This window comes from Brienomyrus brachyistius, chromosome 6 (assembly GCF_023856365.1).
Source record: "Brienomyrus brachyistius isolate T26 chromosome 6, BBRACH_0.4, whole genome shotgun sequence".
In the NCBI taxonomy this organism is placed as follows: Eukaryota; Metazoa; Chordata; class Actinopteri; order Osteoglossiformes; family Mormyridae; genus Brienomyrus; species Brienomyrus brachyistius.
In genome coordinates this window covers 2442724-2459410 of record NC_064538.1, presented here as the reverse complement: position 1 = coordinate 2459410, position 16687 = coordinate 2442724, and the positions used below count along the sequence as shown (strand labels likewise).

Here is a 16687-nt window from a genome sequence, read left to right as displayed (position 1 = left end):
TTGCAAGTGCTCTTTAGGTCTTCAGTTTCATAAACACTGGAGAAATGGCAAAGATCTCTGAAGAAAGGGCTAATATCCAGAGGAGACTGCGTTATATAACCAGGTGAACCCGTCGTGCACCCAGACAAAGTATCTTCGGCCACTCAGGAGGAAATGCCAGGGAAATGGCCGACATTTTACTCTGTACTTGCAGGTTACAGAAACCCCTGTTCTCTTTTAAAGCCGGGAAAACACACCTGGTTAAACTCTAACCTAGTTAGAACCTGCAGCACAACATCTATGTGAGGGAAATTTTACTATTTGCATTGTTGTGATAGAAGGGTCACGTATCCATCCAAAAATGTAATATTTGTCATATTTTAAATGCACCAGATATACGGATCTCTCCTGAAACGCCGTCTCAAATGCTGCTTGAATCGGGCTTCACGAAGCCTGCAGTTTCAGTAATGAGTTACACCATCAACAATTACAAACAGAATAATTGGTTCCAGCCTGACGGTGCACAGATCGTGACGATCGTAATGATTCCCACCTGTTGTCAGTGACAGCAGCCAATCCCGCAATATCAAGGACGAGGGAGGAGTTGAGAGGGCGGGGCTGGGCGGGTTTACTCTGAGGGGGGGAGGAGCCTTCGTGACAAAGCATGCCCAAGCCAGTCATCCTCCACAGCTGAGAGCGCTTCCCTGGTTCCTGGGCGACGAAAGGCCACACATGTTCAGGAGCCCCAACATTGCTCTCCCACTTCTGACCATGACGGAACTACATCTTACCTTCTTCTTCAGGATGACTCTCTGGGTCTTGGTCTCCACGTCCAGCACTAGCTGAGCACACGCCACAGCCCGTTTCTTCCCGACGGGCCGGTTCTCCGCATCCCTGCAACACATCACACTTTTAAATCGACAGGCCATGTGTCTCCATCCGTCCATCTGCTTCTGCACCATTGTGACACATAATCAAACCGAGCATGGAAACCATCTGGGTTCTGAGTCGATGTCTGTCACATGTCCCCTGGCACGACTCCCAGACCTCCATGACATCTCACAGCACTTCACAGGGCGGATAATCCTCGTTTATTACACAGAAGTATCACAGAAGACAACATTTATGAATCACAATCAGAAAACGGGTGAACATTTACAGCAGTGTTTCCCAACCTAGTCCTCAGTGAGCTCTAAACAGTCCACATTTTTGCTGTCTGGGGCAGCTGCCAAGGACCGGTTTGAGAAACACTCGTTTACAGTGAGAGCCGGTCTCACACTTACTCGGAGAAGGTGTATGTGGCCGCTATGTAGATGAAGTTTTCGTAGTAGAGCTTGTTGTACTCCCGGAAGAAGTTCATGTCCGCTGTGACCTCAGACGACCCCGCCCCCTTGACTGTGAGGCTGAGGTAAGGGGGGAGTGTGGGCTCATCGCAGGCATATTCCAGGACGGCTCCGGCCTTCACCTCCGTGTGCAGGCGATGGTCAATCACGCCATGTTGCCAGAATTGGATGGGCACCTGGAGACAGACGAGAAGGTGAGCAAGTCACTTCTGATGGGCAGATGAGGCAGCTCTGGCTCTGAGGACTCGCCGTAGCCTGAGGCAGCTCGCGCACATCGTCATAAAACGAGAACTGAAGAGCAATAAATGATACCACTCAAGGTCATCCATCCGCCCATCTTCCAAACACTTATCCCTCACTAGGTCAGTAAGCTGCCCAAGACTGGTCCAGCACACAGTTTCATAACTGATGCTAGTTGAGCAATTTTCCTTCTCTGGAAAATTGAATAGGGAACAAAATAGGCCAAATGGAAACGCACCAAGCATCACAAAGCCACTGCATCACCTCAGTATTTCACTACAGCCATAAAGCAATTCGTATTTCGGAGGGGGTAAAAAATAATCAATGTAATAAATAAGTTCTTCCCGATATTGGCAAAATGGATTCATCATTTTTTCAATTCTTCCGTGAAACCCACTTTGACATTCCTAACGATAAAAATGTGACCTATTCACTGGTTGGTGCTTTTCTGCCTGATGCTGAGACGCGCCCCTCACCTCAGAGATGTTGTCAATGCGGAAGGGTGGGGGCAGCTGGTCGGTGTCAGTGAAGGAGATCTGATAGGTTGCCCCCTTGAGGGTGATTTCAGCACGAAGAAAGAAGCAATTTCCTAAATTGTCCCTGATGAAGATTTGTTATAGAAATCAGCCTTTCATGCTTATAACAGGCACAAAATCAGTCATCAGAGGGACCAAATATTGGGTGTTTTGAGGTTCCACAGTTAACATATATGAATAAGAACCATAAGGTCTCTAATAACATTGAGCAGCACTTATATTACCTTTTAGATACTGCTTGTATTTATACACTACCATGGCGAAATAAGCTATGCAACGTAAAACTGCACATAGGTCACATCCAAGCCTGAGGTCAACCTAAGTTTGTGGTGAAGACAAGCTCCGGCGCCATACCTCATGTTGACATGGAATGACTTGGTCTTGTTGACCTCGAAGCCTCCCGACCAGGTGCAGTTCTGGTTGTCCATGAGACGCACACAGAGCAGCTGATCATAATCGTTCCTGGGCCAGTGGAAGACCACACTGGAGCCGGGAAGAGTTGATATGTAGCCCTCTGGGTTGGCAGTGCCCTGAGACAGAAACGGAATAACTACGGCGCACGGTCATCAGTCTGTAGGCACTCAGCAGCAGAGTCAGGTGACAGTCATCATCGTCATCATCACCACCTTCACTCCGGCTTATCCTAGTTTCCATAATTTCAGAAGGTTTTTATTTAGCTTAAAATCGGCACAAGATCCAGCACTCACCTTTCCTCGAGCAAACTCTCGCTGGGAGAAAGCGAGTTTGTGGGAGGATCGGTTGTCCAGCAGATATCGGGGAGCGAAGGTGACGATGTGCGTGTCCCGATAGCGACCCTTCCCCTTCCTCACGTTGATGCCTGCAATCATAGCCAGAAATTCAGCAACTGCCACTGGATCAGCCCCCCCCCTCGTGCCTCGACAGCCACTCGCCTATGTTGTAGATGAGTCCGGGTCGGTTCCCAGGCTGGATGACCTTGACCGCCCGCACCCCGCTGCCCCCGTCCAGAGAGAAGCCCTGGCACCAACCCGGGACCCCATCAGGATGGATGCCCTTCCCAATCCGCATCGTGCACCTGGAAAGAAAAATTGCACTGAAGTGAAGGAAGGAAGTCACCTGTGCAAAACATACCGCACAATGTTTTTAATGGAGCTCTTCAGGTACGTACCTTGAAGGTACTTACACACACGAATAGGTAACCTGTAGGTCATAAGGCCCTCAAGACGAATATAAGAGGTATTACTACTATCAGCCTCCGAAGCGGACTTGAAGAGGCAACCTCAGAGGGAGGAATCCATGCATTTAAGCACTAAGCAGTCCTCAAAAGACCTATATAAGATGTGTTAATCCATTGTGGGGGGGGGCAGGAGGGCACCATACATGCTAGGCTGCTCCTTGTCCGTGTAGCAGAAGAGCAGAGGGCTCAGACTCCTTGCCAGCTCGTGCTCCTCAAACTGTCCGGCTGCATCAGTCTTCCCGTTGTCCTGGCGAAAAATCAGGGGGAGCCCTGGAAGTGCGGGGGGGTGGGAGGGGAGCAGAAAGTAGCATCAAGGCAAACAATTTGGGAAGATGGTGGCACAGGAGGTAGTGCTCTCGTTCGGCAACTGGAGGGTTGCAGGTTCGTGTCCTGGTTCCTCCTGACCCCATCAAAGTGTCCTTGAGCAAGACACTGAACCCCAAATTGCTCCCGGTGAGCAGGTTGGCACCTTGCATGGCAGCCTCTGCCACCGGTGTGTGAATGAGTGAGTGGATGGGTGAATGTGAGGCATGAAATGTAAAGCGCTTTGAGTACTCGTAGGAGTAGAAAAGCGCTATATAAATGCAGTCCATTTACCATTTACCATTTACAATGGCCACTGCACACATGGGCTTAGGTTTACGGTCAGTGTAGAATCACGTAACTGTCTGCACTGCCTCTAGTCTCCCCTAATAAGGCTAATGCACTTTTAATCCCGCCTACCCAACCTGGGGAGTGCTGCCTGGAGATACAAAAAAAGCAAAATATCTTGCCTATCCTGTTGCCTGCGTTGCCCCTACTGCCTGCGTTGCCCTTCCTGCCCCTGCCCTGCTGCCTGTGACTCTGCATTTACACCCTGACTAAAACTTCAGTGCATAAAATCAGGACTTTGCTAATTTGACTTCCTCTGCCGGTCCCTAGAGCCTGGTTCCACCCAAGATTTCTTCATACTACTGTGTTTTCATTGCCACTGTCGCCTCTGGCTTGCTCACTGCAGGCTTTGGGCAGGGAGTGTGTTAACCTATTAAAAACAACGTAATATTGTGAAAATGCACTACACCAATAAAAATGTATTCAATTAAATATGAATCAAAAACAAAAATTGGCTTAAAAGCCATATGCTACTTGATCGTACGATATTGATATAGCATGTATGGATTGGTCACAAGTGGTTGCAGGTTGCATACCGGTTTTGTTAATGAGCCAGTAGGGGGAGGAGATGAGGATCTTGAGGGCTCCCTGGGCGCGGAGCACGATGCGGATGGTCAGGCACAGCAGGCGCTTATTGGTGTCATACAGCCGCATCCGCACCACGTAGTTCTGGGTTCCCGGCGGGATCAGCAGCTCCTTGCACTCGGGGAAGTTCTCCAGCAGCACGCCTGCCGAGAGAGAGCAGAGCGTCCAGAGTTAAGGCTAACGCACTACACAGGGGGGGGGTGGCCAGCCTCAGCCATGGACATCAAGTGCAGAACACCCTCCAGTTCTGGTAAGACCTTTAAGAGCCCTGAAAGGGAGCTGAACAAATTCAGACCAGACAACATGGATTATCTGGTGGTTGCAAACCCGAGTGGATCTAGAACCACATGAGTGAATCTATCCAGGCATAAATGACACCTGCAGCCCAACTAAATCCCAGAATATCACCATAAATGCAATAGGAAGTATGGGTTGGAACACGTAGCTATAGATATAAACATGCGATAAAATAAACTCTGTGCAGATGCTTTGTCAGTTTTCCTGTTTACATAGCTAGTTATTTTGTTCGACACACCAATTAAGAGTGGTGCGAGAAAGGGGGATTTGCTACGCATTGGGAGGGATTACCATGTGCAGGAAACCATTTCCACTGTATGACCAAACTAGGCTTTATTGGGTTGTCAAGCAATTATTGGTAAGGCAGTACATTTTTATGCAAGAGCAGTGTTTGAAAATCTCACCACAAATGTCCCCCCGACAAAGAAATAAATAAGACAGTGTACATGCTCAGTACAAGTCATAGAAGCATGAACGGAGACCATGAGATGGTACTGAAATCAGGAAGGTCCCATGCAAACATGCGTGGTGCATAATCGGTGAAGGTGGGGCAAAGAGAGCTGGGTTAGTGTCTTTGGGTTGGGTTATGGACCTGGAGACTGGAAGCACCTAACAAGCAAATGGTGGAGACATAAAGGAACTTAGCAAGTGAAGGAGATTTCCGGGACTTTAACTTGCACTATTGAACTATAATACAGAATGGAGTACTATATGAACATCTCCCAACGCTTCCAAAACATCCAGATTCAGTACTTATGAGTGCTCTTCAAGGATTCAACAGCATGACTCTTCTCGGGTTTTGAGCCAACCACCGGCAGGTAGCCTAGCTAAGAGCCTCACCCAGTTCCATGTTCTGGGAGGTATCTGCGGCGTGCAGCACGGCCTCCCTGCCAGGCTTCATGGTGCCCTTGATGGTGGTGCCCTTCATGTAGTAGTTGAGGTCACAGGGCAGCAGGTTGGCCAGGACCAGCGTGGGCAGCAGGTAGATGGTGTGGCCAGGCTGCCGGTAGATCTCCTTGGGTGCCCCCGGCACGGCCTTCGCGGGCTGCTGCTCAGGGTAGAACTCCTTCTTGATCACCACGCAGAACCTCGGAGCCAGAAACATGAATCCATTTACTAACTCCACTGGATCTATTCAAATTCATGTGTCTGAACTTGACCTGAATATGTTTGTCATCAGCAGTCATACTTGATTGTCTTATTAAGCTACAGAAATAGTGTCCTTATTTCAGGAAGTGCACATGATGAAGTACATCTCCTACATCTACATGATGTACCCATCCACAGTCCTTCGCCTTGCGCACGGCCATTATACCTGAAGCTTCGTTTGAGGTGGTCCTCAAAGTCCACCGACTGACACTCCCTCTTACTGCTGCTGACTTCGCCAGGCCGCTCTACAGTGGTCCAATGGATCGGAACCTTGCAGAAGAAGAGGCCCAGGCCTTTGGGCCGAGCCTGCAGCCTCCAGGAAGTAAGGTGCAGGGGCACAGCAAGCGACTCGCCAGGCAGGATTGGGGGAAGAACCACTGGCTCTATTGGCGATGAGAAATGAGTGTTGGCTTGAAGCATCCCAGACTAAGTAAAACTTCACTTCACTTACTGGGGGGGCTAGAAAGGTGACACTCACTGTCGGGGGCAGACGGACTGTCCAGGCGGACCTCCATGGGAACCTCCAGCCGGTTTTTGACCATGAGCGCTGAGCGTACTGTGATGACCTTGCGTGCGCTGCCTTCCATGGTGATGGAGAAGACGACTCTGACTGGCGGAAGGGCCGAGAACTGGACCGGCAGAGGACAAAGAAAATCACAGACAGGAAACTCCTATGATTCTGTTAAATCGGGGCAGACACTGAACGTCAGTTTCAATAAGAATTCTACCTCAGGTAAGTTCCACAAAGATTTTTTTATGAAACAAAGATGGACTTACGTAGACGTGAGGATGTATAATGTTGGTCCGACTGATTGGGCTGCCAACCTAGCGGATGAAAGAGCCGATCAGTTTTTATATTATGTACAAAAAAAACGGAAAGACAAATAGACAGAGTTCCTTTGAGCTTGTGTCACACCGCAACACCTAAAAATGAGGCAGGTCTCAACTTTCAGATCAAATCAGAGAGTCACCATAGCAACAAACAGCACTTTCGACCCTAAGCAGAAAGACTGCAATTCTCCATACTTATTCCACAAGAATGAAGTGGTTCCCAGAATCCGAACAACAGAGTGAGATGTTATTTTCAAGCCAGTTGAGAGGGACTCACGGTGCTGGACTGGTTGTTACGATCGGGGGCAGCGTAGCGGAAGAACACCCCCACCTTGTCCACGGAGACAGGCTTTACCTGCTCCCAGCCTCCCACACGAACCAGTAGCTGATGCAGCTTCAGGTCATGGGTGTGCCTGGAACAAGGTCAGCCAAACTCAAAACGAGCAGGACGCTGCCGCAAATCTGCCTGATAAAGACCAAGGCTGCTCCTCAAAGGTCAAAGACAAACCACTGCTACTGCCACAATACCCAACGTTCAGTCTATGTTTGGAACAAACATGAACATTTTCAAATAAATATAAACATTCCTCTATCCATTCATCCACCCATTCTCTGTACCCATTTCTACTCTGGATCACATGCGTTCTCAACATTAACAAATATATTAATTGTTAAAAAAACAGGGAAAATTTAGCAACGGCAGAAAAAGATTTGTGTACAAAATCCAGGAGGGTCCAACATTAAACAGGTAATGCATTACATTCCCAACCGTATTGACCACAATATCCACCAGGAGAAGCAGGTGTATGGATGGATATGTACTCAAATATTTACGGGCATAAATAAGACACTTTGCATAGTAGTTTAACATAAACAGCTTAACACTGCAATACAGCCAGAAAACAATAATAATCAGTAGGCCTCATGCTCTGAGCTCGACAGACACGGACCCCACACCCACCTGTGCCTCAGTTTCTCCCGGGCCTCAAACTCAAAGGGGATTTCCTCTCCGGGCAGCACCTCCCGCCACTGGCTGACGTTGTGAGTGTCATCCAGACCCGGCCCGTGGGGATCAGAAATGGAATCTGCACTGCCACTGTGAGACAGCGCCACCCTGTGGGCGAAAGTGTGCTTCTTAACATCAGGCCTACAGCACGCAAAGTCAGATGCCTCTAGTCGACATATAGTTGAAAAGGTCACTGGCTCTAATCCCAGGAGATGTACTTGGTCTGAAGCCCAATGATGTACATATTTAAAAATCAAACTATGTCAGCAGCATGCAGATAATGGTCTTAATAGACACCTTCTGTGTTATTCGACTAAGATACTCTCTAGTACTGATATGCAATGATGCGAGAGATGGGATTTCTGTGCACCACTGTCAATCACAGTCTGGTTCACTGTCAATCACAGTCTGGTTCACTGTCAGAGCCAATTAACTGCCCAATGGGAAGCAGGTTAAAAAAGTCGGGACCCGCCGGCACACAACATTTGCACAACTATCACACTTTGATTTTAGCAAGCAAACTCTCTCTTTTTCAATGTTAGTATGTCATTTGTTCATTTTTTTTCGTTCACTCTTTCGTTTGTTCATTCTCTATCCTTCCTTCATTCTTTCATCCGAGTTCGTACTTCTTTCGTTCATTCTCTTTCATTCATTCCATTCGTTCATTCTCTTTTGTTCTCTTTCTTTCTTTGTTCTTGTATTATTCTGCATTAATGATCCTATAATGTACCACAATACACCCATGCAAACGGCCTTCGGGTGACTGTTGTGAAAGGCACGACATAAAAACAAATTGAATTGTGATTGGATATACTCTCATTCCTTCAAATCACTGTTATTGTTCATTACATAAACCAAGTTGTTTGTAAAGGAGCTCCATCAGTACACAGTGACAGTGTCTAATCACCACAAAAGTTCAGTCTCCTGGCATCCAGGGAAGGATGGAGTCTCACCTGGTGGGCGTGGTGGTGAGGGTGGCGAACCACATGGTGCATCCGGTGTGGTTCCGTAGGGCATAGGGCACAAACGGCTGCCTCCGTTTGGACAGCTTGACATCCACTGGGGACCGGAAGGAAGTAAAGAGGGCTATGAGAACCAGGCTTCGCACTGGGCAAACCCACGGCAATCTCAGCAAAATCACTGCCTGTTTGGGCCCAGTTCTCGCACTGCATCTACAACTGGCTGTCCAAATACAGCTTTACCTTCATCTAAATCGGTGTTTCCAAATCCAGTCCAGAGGGACCCGCAGACAGTCCACGTTTTTGCTCCCTCCCAAAGATGTGGATTGTCTGTGGGTCTCCAAGGCCCGACTGAGAAACACTGATCTAAATAATTAATCATGTGGTCAGCCTCTGGAAGTAGGATCAACAAAATGATTTACATTTCTCTCCAAAGGATGTCCTACGTGCCTCCCTTGGCAAAACGTATGATGATGCAGTGTAAGCAATAATGAGGACAGGGAACAAACGCACCGAGAGAAAATGGCGGGACGACACACTGACAAATGAGCCAACTTAAACTGGGGAGAAGGCTGTTAATCAATCATGAAACGGTAACACAGGCGGAAAATGCATAAATAAAATAAGCAAACAAAAACAAATATAAAAAGCGATAGAACCAGGAAAAAGACCTGCAGGTGACACCAAGCGATTCACTGCATGGCGACTTGCACAAGTATCGTACACATTCCAACAATGAAAGCTAAGGATGCTCGTTTTCATGGCTTATAAAGCTTACAAGAGCCTCCATTCTTTGTAAGCTTTATAAAGCCCCATTTTTATTAACGAAACTGCCCGATGAAAGGCACAGAATCATCCGGCAAGGCTGAGAAGCGGCAGGCCTATCGCACGTACGGCACGGCCGGAACAAAGAGCTGCTCACTCTAAGCACTGTACCTCTGGCACGAATCTGCTGCTCGAGACAAGTCAAGCTGGCTGAGCTCCTAGTTCTAAGGTGGAAAAGAGGGAGACCTGACAGCAGGGAGACAGAGAGTTAGAGGGGAGAGACGCACGCATGTGACAAGGAAAGGAGGGGAGGAGGAGGAGAAGAAAAAAGCCAACGCTGGGGTAGCCTCTCAGAGGAAACACCAAGCCAGCGATGACAGTCAGCCAACTCGCCAGACTGCTAAAGGAGAGCAGAGGAGCCGCAAAGGGGGGCGTGTCCCAGTAGCAGACAGTCACACTATGACCTTCAAAAGACCTTCAACAGATTCCTCCGCTGTACGAACGCCTCAGGCCTGTACTAAACATGAGCTTCTGAAGGCATCGTCCGAGTCCTGATAACCACCCCAAGAACCAAAACCAGCCAGCATAACCCCCCAGGAACACCTTAGATGGTTGGAGACCTCAACCCCCCTCAATGCTCAACCCAACATTATGCCCTTGGCCACTGAAGAATTATGTTTAACACTAAAAATCAAAGGCAGAGCATCTCACACCTGTATAAATATCTTCTTGTATTTAAATGTCACCACTGGATTTACAGGCTAAAAATGCAGAGACTTACTCTGGCCAACAGAGGGCGGGTCCACAGAGGAGCCCATCCAGGGCATGGGTGCTGAACAGGGGGATGTCGCACCTTCATCCTTCTCCTTGCAGTAATCAGCGAGCCAGGAGCTCTTGGTGGTGCTGTACTGCTCTGTGGGTTGGGGGGGGAATGGGGGGAACCAAGCAGCAATTATAAACAAAATAAGAAAGATAACCAACAATGTACTATATCCCACCTAATGTACTATATTATGCAATACATTTTCAATGCTCTTTAACTTACTGTAATAAATTTCAGTGCCATTACAATGCAGTTTTAGTCTCAGTGGCAAGTACTAGTAGTATTTTCATAATCATAATCAATAACCGCAGTATCACCAGTAATAAGCTGATCAAAAGAAACTTACAACCGCTGACCGGCATAAATTGCACTGTAATCCACTTTACAGCTGGACAGACTGGTTATTATAGCAGGCTAAGGCTCTTCTTTGAGTCTCTGAGTCCATATTATCTGAATTCAGGGCTCGGACATTTTACTGCCGGTGAGGACAAACATACCAGAATTGTCCGTGGCCCGTTCCAAACTGGAGCATAACAATACTATCTGACATTCAGGAGGAACGATTCATGGAACACTATGTATGAAGACAAATGGGTGAAAATATGAAATAGATAATAGATTTACAGCAGATTATTTTTCAGAACACAGTGCAAGACAAATTAAGATCAGAACTAGTGCAAGAATAAAAAAAAATGGAAAAAAACATTAATTGGAGTGCAAGTTAATATGCAAGTACAACACGAAGATGTCAGACGAGGGCATTTCCCAGTGTTCGAAACTGAACTTGGAAGCTTCCGGTTAGAAACCTGACAAACTAGCCAATGCAGTGTAGCGACTGATGGAAGAATACTGACCTTTGACGCCCGGTGAGGACTAGCGTTGCAAAATTTGGAGAATTTCCATATATCCCTGTTTACACCCATGGAAAGTTTCCGACTTGGAGGACCTTCAAAATTTCCCAGCTCAAGTTCCCATCCAATGGAAAGTTTCTGGGAAGTTTGCAACCCTACTGAGGACTCACCGAGTAAGACTGAGGTGATGTTGATGTCCAGCCTCTGCTTGGCCCGCACGCTCATCCTGAGCCGGGGGGGGTGCAAACGCCCTGCCGCCTGCTGCTGCCAGTTCAGGAAGCACGGCCAGGGCTCGATGAAGGGCTCCCAGCCTGGGGGGCACACATGGGAGGTGGCAATTTGGCTAATGGGCACATAGCTGCGCCACGCGCTGGGCGACGAGCCCTGAGAGGGGGGGGCTGGCTCACCGGACAGCTCACGGTTATAGTAGTCTCCGGAAAGCGTGAAGCTGGCGTTGCCTTCCTGGGTGGAGCCAATACGCTGCAGTACATAAAGTCCTGAAGAGGCACGATTATGGTCGTTAGACATGGAAGCACCACAACAAACACACTACTCTCACATCAGCACTGGGCGGCTCCGGTGACAGCGTTACCCACTGATCTCACCCATTCTTTGAAATCGAAACCACAACTTGGAATAACTGATGTCAGTTTCTGCACCACCAAGCACCCCGCTCTAAACCGACTATCAGCTGTGCTGTCATGCCACTGCGCAACGCAGTTTTTCATTAAAACGCTCAACCTGCGAAATAATGCTCGAAATCTACTTTTCATACTTATTTAAACGTAACTGCATCTCATTTGTTAATATTCATCTTCTGCAACTGCTTTGCCAGTACAAGGTCATAACCAGCCTGGAACCTGTCTCAGGCAGCACAGGGCACAGAACTGATGACATACCGGACACACGGCCATCTCCAATCCATGGCCATTCTTAGCTGCCTGATCGTTTGGAAAGGGTCGCTTCTGGAACTCACGCGAGAAGGTGAGCTCAGCCAGCGGGACGTCGCAGTCCAGGCAGTCGTCGATGAAGCAGATGCACACGTTCTCGGCCTTCACTTCCACCCCGGAGAGGGGGTGGCTGGAGTGGCCCGCCGAGTCGGCCCCGCCCCCTGCCGACGAGGTGGCCATCTCAGCGTTCTCCAGCAGCCACGTGGCAGCCTGGTCCAGTTGTCCTGGCAAAACACAGCGCATGTGAAGACACACGTGTACGTTTCACAGTCACTGCTACGTCTGGACGATGGGTCTACAGTGATAATTAGCACTTGTAGGCTATGAGTAGAAATTCAAAGTCAGATCATTATATTTACCTGTTATATCAGGATTGCTTTTTCAAAGGCAATTGGCACTTCTGACTACAGCAATCCCTCGATTGGCGGTAATTCACTTTGTCATAATGGATCATCAGGGTTAATATTCAATTTCAATTTAAAAGTTCAATTTCCTGAATATGTTTTTCAGCCATAGCATATACTTGCTACAAGCAGTGATTCACATCAACATTACCATTCCAGCCAAACATTGCGTGTAAAAAAAAAGAATCTGCACAATTTCCTCGGCACGTCATGTGTGAAGTATAGCATGAACGGACTATTGATAAGCATTTAGTCTTCGCTATCATTTGCATCCTCTTGGACATTTCACTGTTTTTTCATATTAAGCCTTTGATATTTTTTTCTAGATTAAAATGCTCTAGTGATTAAAAAAAAATGTTTGGGGTTTTTTGGTGGTGAAATATTTTTTTCCATTTAATATAATGGAAGCAGGACTTTGGTCTGCATTTCCATGTAGTCCCCTGGCGATGTGGCGCTCCCTGTGAGCACAGACACCTACCTTTGCAGAGGATAAGTGCCCTTCGACAGTCCTCCTTCTTAAAGCCCAGGTCCTGTAGGCGGCCCAGTTGGCCCTCTGAAGACGAGAGTGATGCGTTATTCACCTAGAAGGGCTCTGACCCACCCTGGCCTTCCTGCCTTCCATGGTGTCCCACTATTCCTTCCCAGAATTCCTACTCTTGGGAGTGAAAACATCGCCCCGTGATTTGAAAATCCTCCTTCAAAATCCCCCAGCAGCCGCGAGGTCTCATTAGGGGGTGCCGAGTGGCTCAGTGGACTAAGTCTCTGCGTCTGGGGTCGGAATATCTGTGGGCCCTTGAGCGAGGTCCTTAGCTCCCAGCATGTCAGCTAACCCTACACTGAGATCCACAAGCTATGGAGAGCAAGATGAGGAAAAGAGAAGTATTCCAATGTACCTGTACTTCTGCAAATGGCAAATTTATCTCATCTTTATCCTTAACCCCATCGGTCAAACAGCTTACACCTTTTTCCAACATCACTTTCCTGCAGATGGAGGTTAAGCTTCTGGTCATGTGACTGTACAGGAGATATTGCTGTTAATGCTTTTCTGTCTGTTGCTTATTGTGACTCTCATGTGTATTGGGTGGCTGCCTGACACTGATCACCACCCTAATTTTAAGACGTTTCACTAATATTGTGGCATCATAGTGTAAATGGAAGTTTTTACAATGATATAGCGGAAAGCTGGAAAAGATGCAAAGAATATAAGGGCAGCAGAGGCTCTAACAGTGACGCTCATACCCAGTAAGGCCTGCGTCTTCTGCTTGAAAAGGTCCTTCTGACTAGCAGAGGAATCAGGGCCGGCTGCAGATGGGCCCGGCGGCTTGCAGGGGGCGAGGTCACTGGGCCCCAGGGAGCTGGAGGTGGGGATGGACTTGGCGATGGCCAGGAAGAGCTGCACGTCATTGTAGGAGAGACGGATGTCCAGGGCCGGGAACTGAATCTGTAAAGAAAACGCTCTAGTGTTCTGAACATGGTAGTAGTCAGATTTGGACTGCCGCCTCCTGACTAAATGCTTGCAATGCCTGCATACCTCCAGCAGAGGTGGGATGTCCTCCATGTTGAAGGCATCCAGGAGGCCAGAGCTGCTCTGATAGGTGGGGCTTCCACAGAGCTCAACCTGTACATTGACGGGGTCGATGATGGACAGCGCCGTCTCCTGCTCACTGCCGAGCCGGCAGGAGAACACCTAGGTACGGGGATGGAGACATGTCCGCGGTCATCAACGCTGACAGGAGGACAGGGACAGGAAGCCACAAAAAGCCACAGCATCACAGCTACTTATCAAAGCAGCGGGGAACAGTTACGGTTAAGTAAAGAACAATCAATCGGGACAAACAGCACCTGCTCGAGAATTCAAAGTGAAATTAAGCTAATCATTTTAGAACAGTTTAGAACTGGTATAAAAGTAGGAGCTCAGAAATGGGTTCAACTACTCGGCTCGTGAGCAAAGAACCAAAAACATTTTCTACCGCAACATTTCTCTATACACGAATAATGCTCTTCTACACACTTACAAGCCACTTTGTCAGTGTTTCCCAACCCAGTTCGCAGTGACACACAGACAGTCCATGTTCTTGCTCCCTCCCAGCTCCCTGTCAGACAGTCCACGTTTTCACTGGAAGCCGGGAAGGAGCATTAACGTCGGACCATCTGCGGGTCCCTGAAGACCGGACTGGGAAGCACTGTACTGCACTTGTTCATAGACATGGGCGTCACCAACCTCAATGCCAGCCAGGCTTCCGGAAAATGGGCGGTCGAGCAGACGAGGCTTGTAGGTCAGCACAGTGGTGCCCTTGAGGATGATGGCATTGGTGTCCAGACAGGAAGATTCCTCCACCACCACAAACTCCGTTCCTGTGGCACAGCAGGAGGGTCCAACACAAACACGGATATCTGGTTATACTTAGCCGGGCTCAGACTGAATTAAACTGCAGGTAGAACTAATATACCCAATATGTAACGATAACTCATTAAGTCAAAAACAAAGGAGAAAGTGAATGGAAATTTGAGTACATCTTGCAGGGGATTATGGCTAATCTGCTCAGAGACGTAGACTCCCGTAAGCATTCTCTCTCCTGCTGCCTCACCCGTCACGTTGACCTTGATCTCCAGGTGACGTTCCTGAGTAACCGGCACAGTGGACCTCTTGGTGACCACGCCGCTCTTGACTGTCTTGGGCATGACGGCGGTGGGGGGGGCTCCCACATCGCTGCCGCCACTGGGGCAGCGCTGCCTCCCATGGGTGGCGCCACTTTCGGCCGGCACACGCAGGAAGTCGCGCACCAGCTGAAGCCAGTCGAAGATGAGGAAGACGCGCAAGTTGTTGAGCACCACGGTGAAGCAGGACGAGTCCCGGGTGGACCTGAGCCAGGATGGGGGGTACAATGTCTACACCGCCAGAAATATGGCACAGCGCTGTCACAGTTTAGTTCCCCAGGGTACAAACAATAATGTCCTTATTTCTGTACCTTAAAAGGTAAATTTACTTACAGCTAGAGTACAGAGGCAGACCCTTGAGGGAACAGTCCCAGTGTCAAGTAACTGTACCCTCAAAGTCACAAATTGATCCTTCTTTTCCGACAGAGTTCCATCAACTGGGTACCAACAGCACTAATTTATTACCTAATTAATTTCTAAATTGGATCAGTTTGAAATGACTATGACACTAACAAAAAGGATTTAGGACACAGTAGGGCAGGACTGGGCACAGGACAGGACAGGCCCAGGACAGCCAACGAACCTGTAGTGCAGCTCCATCTGCAGAGTGGCCCGGTTGGACCCGGTCCTGGAGGGCTGCAGGATACAGTGGAACACGTTGTGCTTTCCCCCAGAGGCATCGGTGCCCGGCGTGGAGTCAGGCCCCCCGTAACGCGTGTCGTACGCCAGCAGCGAGTGGGACACCAGGTTCACAGACTTGGACCCATTGGAGAAGCTCTCAAACAGCAGTTTGGACTTGCGGAAGTCGAACCTGCAGTGGCGGCACGGCGGTCAAAGAGCCGAACCCGCGAGCCTGTGGGGAAGCCGTCAAGATAGCTCTGGAAGGACGCTACTGCAAGCGGCTAGCGCCTGCGAAACGTAACCGCGGCCAGGCAGCCACACTGCTGATGCACTGCGCTTCAGTTCAGGACGGCTAACAAAGAGCATTTCATTTGGATTCCCAGAGACTGAACTGCCTACCTGGCCAAAGAGCGCGTCCAACCCGTAGCAGCCGGAGTGTCGAGTAGCTCCAGGGTGACGTCCATCATGTCAACGAGGAAGGACAGGCCAGTGTACACATCCCCACTCAGCACCGTCTGGGGGGAGCCAGGGAACATGGGGGCAGTGTTTGCATTTACAAGGTTTCATTATGCATTGTGTCATAATAGGTACAGCAGTGCAAAAACAAAAAAACATGACCTCTGTCGAGTTTGAAATACAAAGCAGATCACAAGGTCAGGAGAAACATTCCTGCTAATGGATATTTGTGTGTGTGTGTCATGTATATATTACATCAAGGGGTCCAAATGTCCCCACAAGGGAAAACTCTCTAATAATCACACTCAACTATGAGCCATTCACCCTTCATCAGACACTTAAATGTACAGCAACCTTTCTGCCGGCC

The 16687-nt window shown here is 48.6% G+C and overlaps 1 protein-coding gene across 3 annotated transcripts in view; it reads right to left on the bottom strand.

Annotated features, from left to right (window-relative positions):
• vps13d (vacuolar protein sorting 13 homolog D) overlaps positions 1-16687 on the bottom strand; it is a 54699-nt gene that overhangs the window by 19196 nt on the left and 18816 nt on the right. For 2 of the 3 annotated variants that reach the window (XM_049016301.1, XM_049016300.1), the window contains 27 exons: positions 16264-16379; positions 15827-16054; positions 15174-15448; positions 14807-14940; positions 14117-14272; positions 13825-14026; positions 13064-13138; positions 12208-12405; positions 11639-11728; positions 11402-11542; positions 10339-10470; positions 8787-8892; positions 7789-7941; positions 7105-7240; positions 6774-6821; positions 6475-6625; positions 6163-6379; positions 5688-5935; positions 4502-4693; positions 3458-3584; positions 3010-3152; positions 2806-2936; positions 2453-2628; positions 2039-2162; positions 1263-1498; positions 771-873; positions 533-690 (listed from right to left, as the gene is read on the bottom strand). In XM_049016301.1, the coding sequence (XP_048872258.1) occupies positions 533-690; positions 771-873; positions 1263-1498; positions 2039-2162; positions 2453-2628; positions 2806-2936; positions 3010-3152; positions 3458-3584; positions 4502-4693; positions 5688-5935; positions 6163-6379; positions 6475-6625; positions 6774-6821; positions 7105-7240; positions 7789-7941; positions 8787-8892; positions 10339-10470; positions 11402-11542; positions 11639-11728; positions 12208-12405; positions 13064-13138; positions 13825-14026; positions 14117-14272; positions 14807-14940; positions 15174-15448; positions 15827-16054; positions 16264-16379 (4196 nt within the window). Of the gene's footprint in view, positions 1-532; positions 691-770; positions 874-1262; positions 1499-2038; positions 2163-2452; positions 2629-2805; positions 2937-3009; positions 3153-3457; positions 3585-4501; positions 4694-5687; positions 5936-6162; positions 6380-6474; positions 6626-6773; positions 6822-7104; positions 7241-7788; positions 7942-8786; positions 8893-9728; positions 9804-10338; positions 10471-11401; positions 11543-11638; positions 11729-12207; positions 12406-13063; positions 13139-13824; positions 14027-14116; positions 14273-14806; positions 14941-15173; positions 15449-15826; positions 16055-16263; positions 16380-16687 lie in introns of all 3 variants that reach the window. The other variant, XM_049016299.1, reaches the window with a different exon arrangement.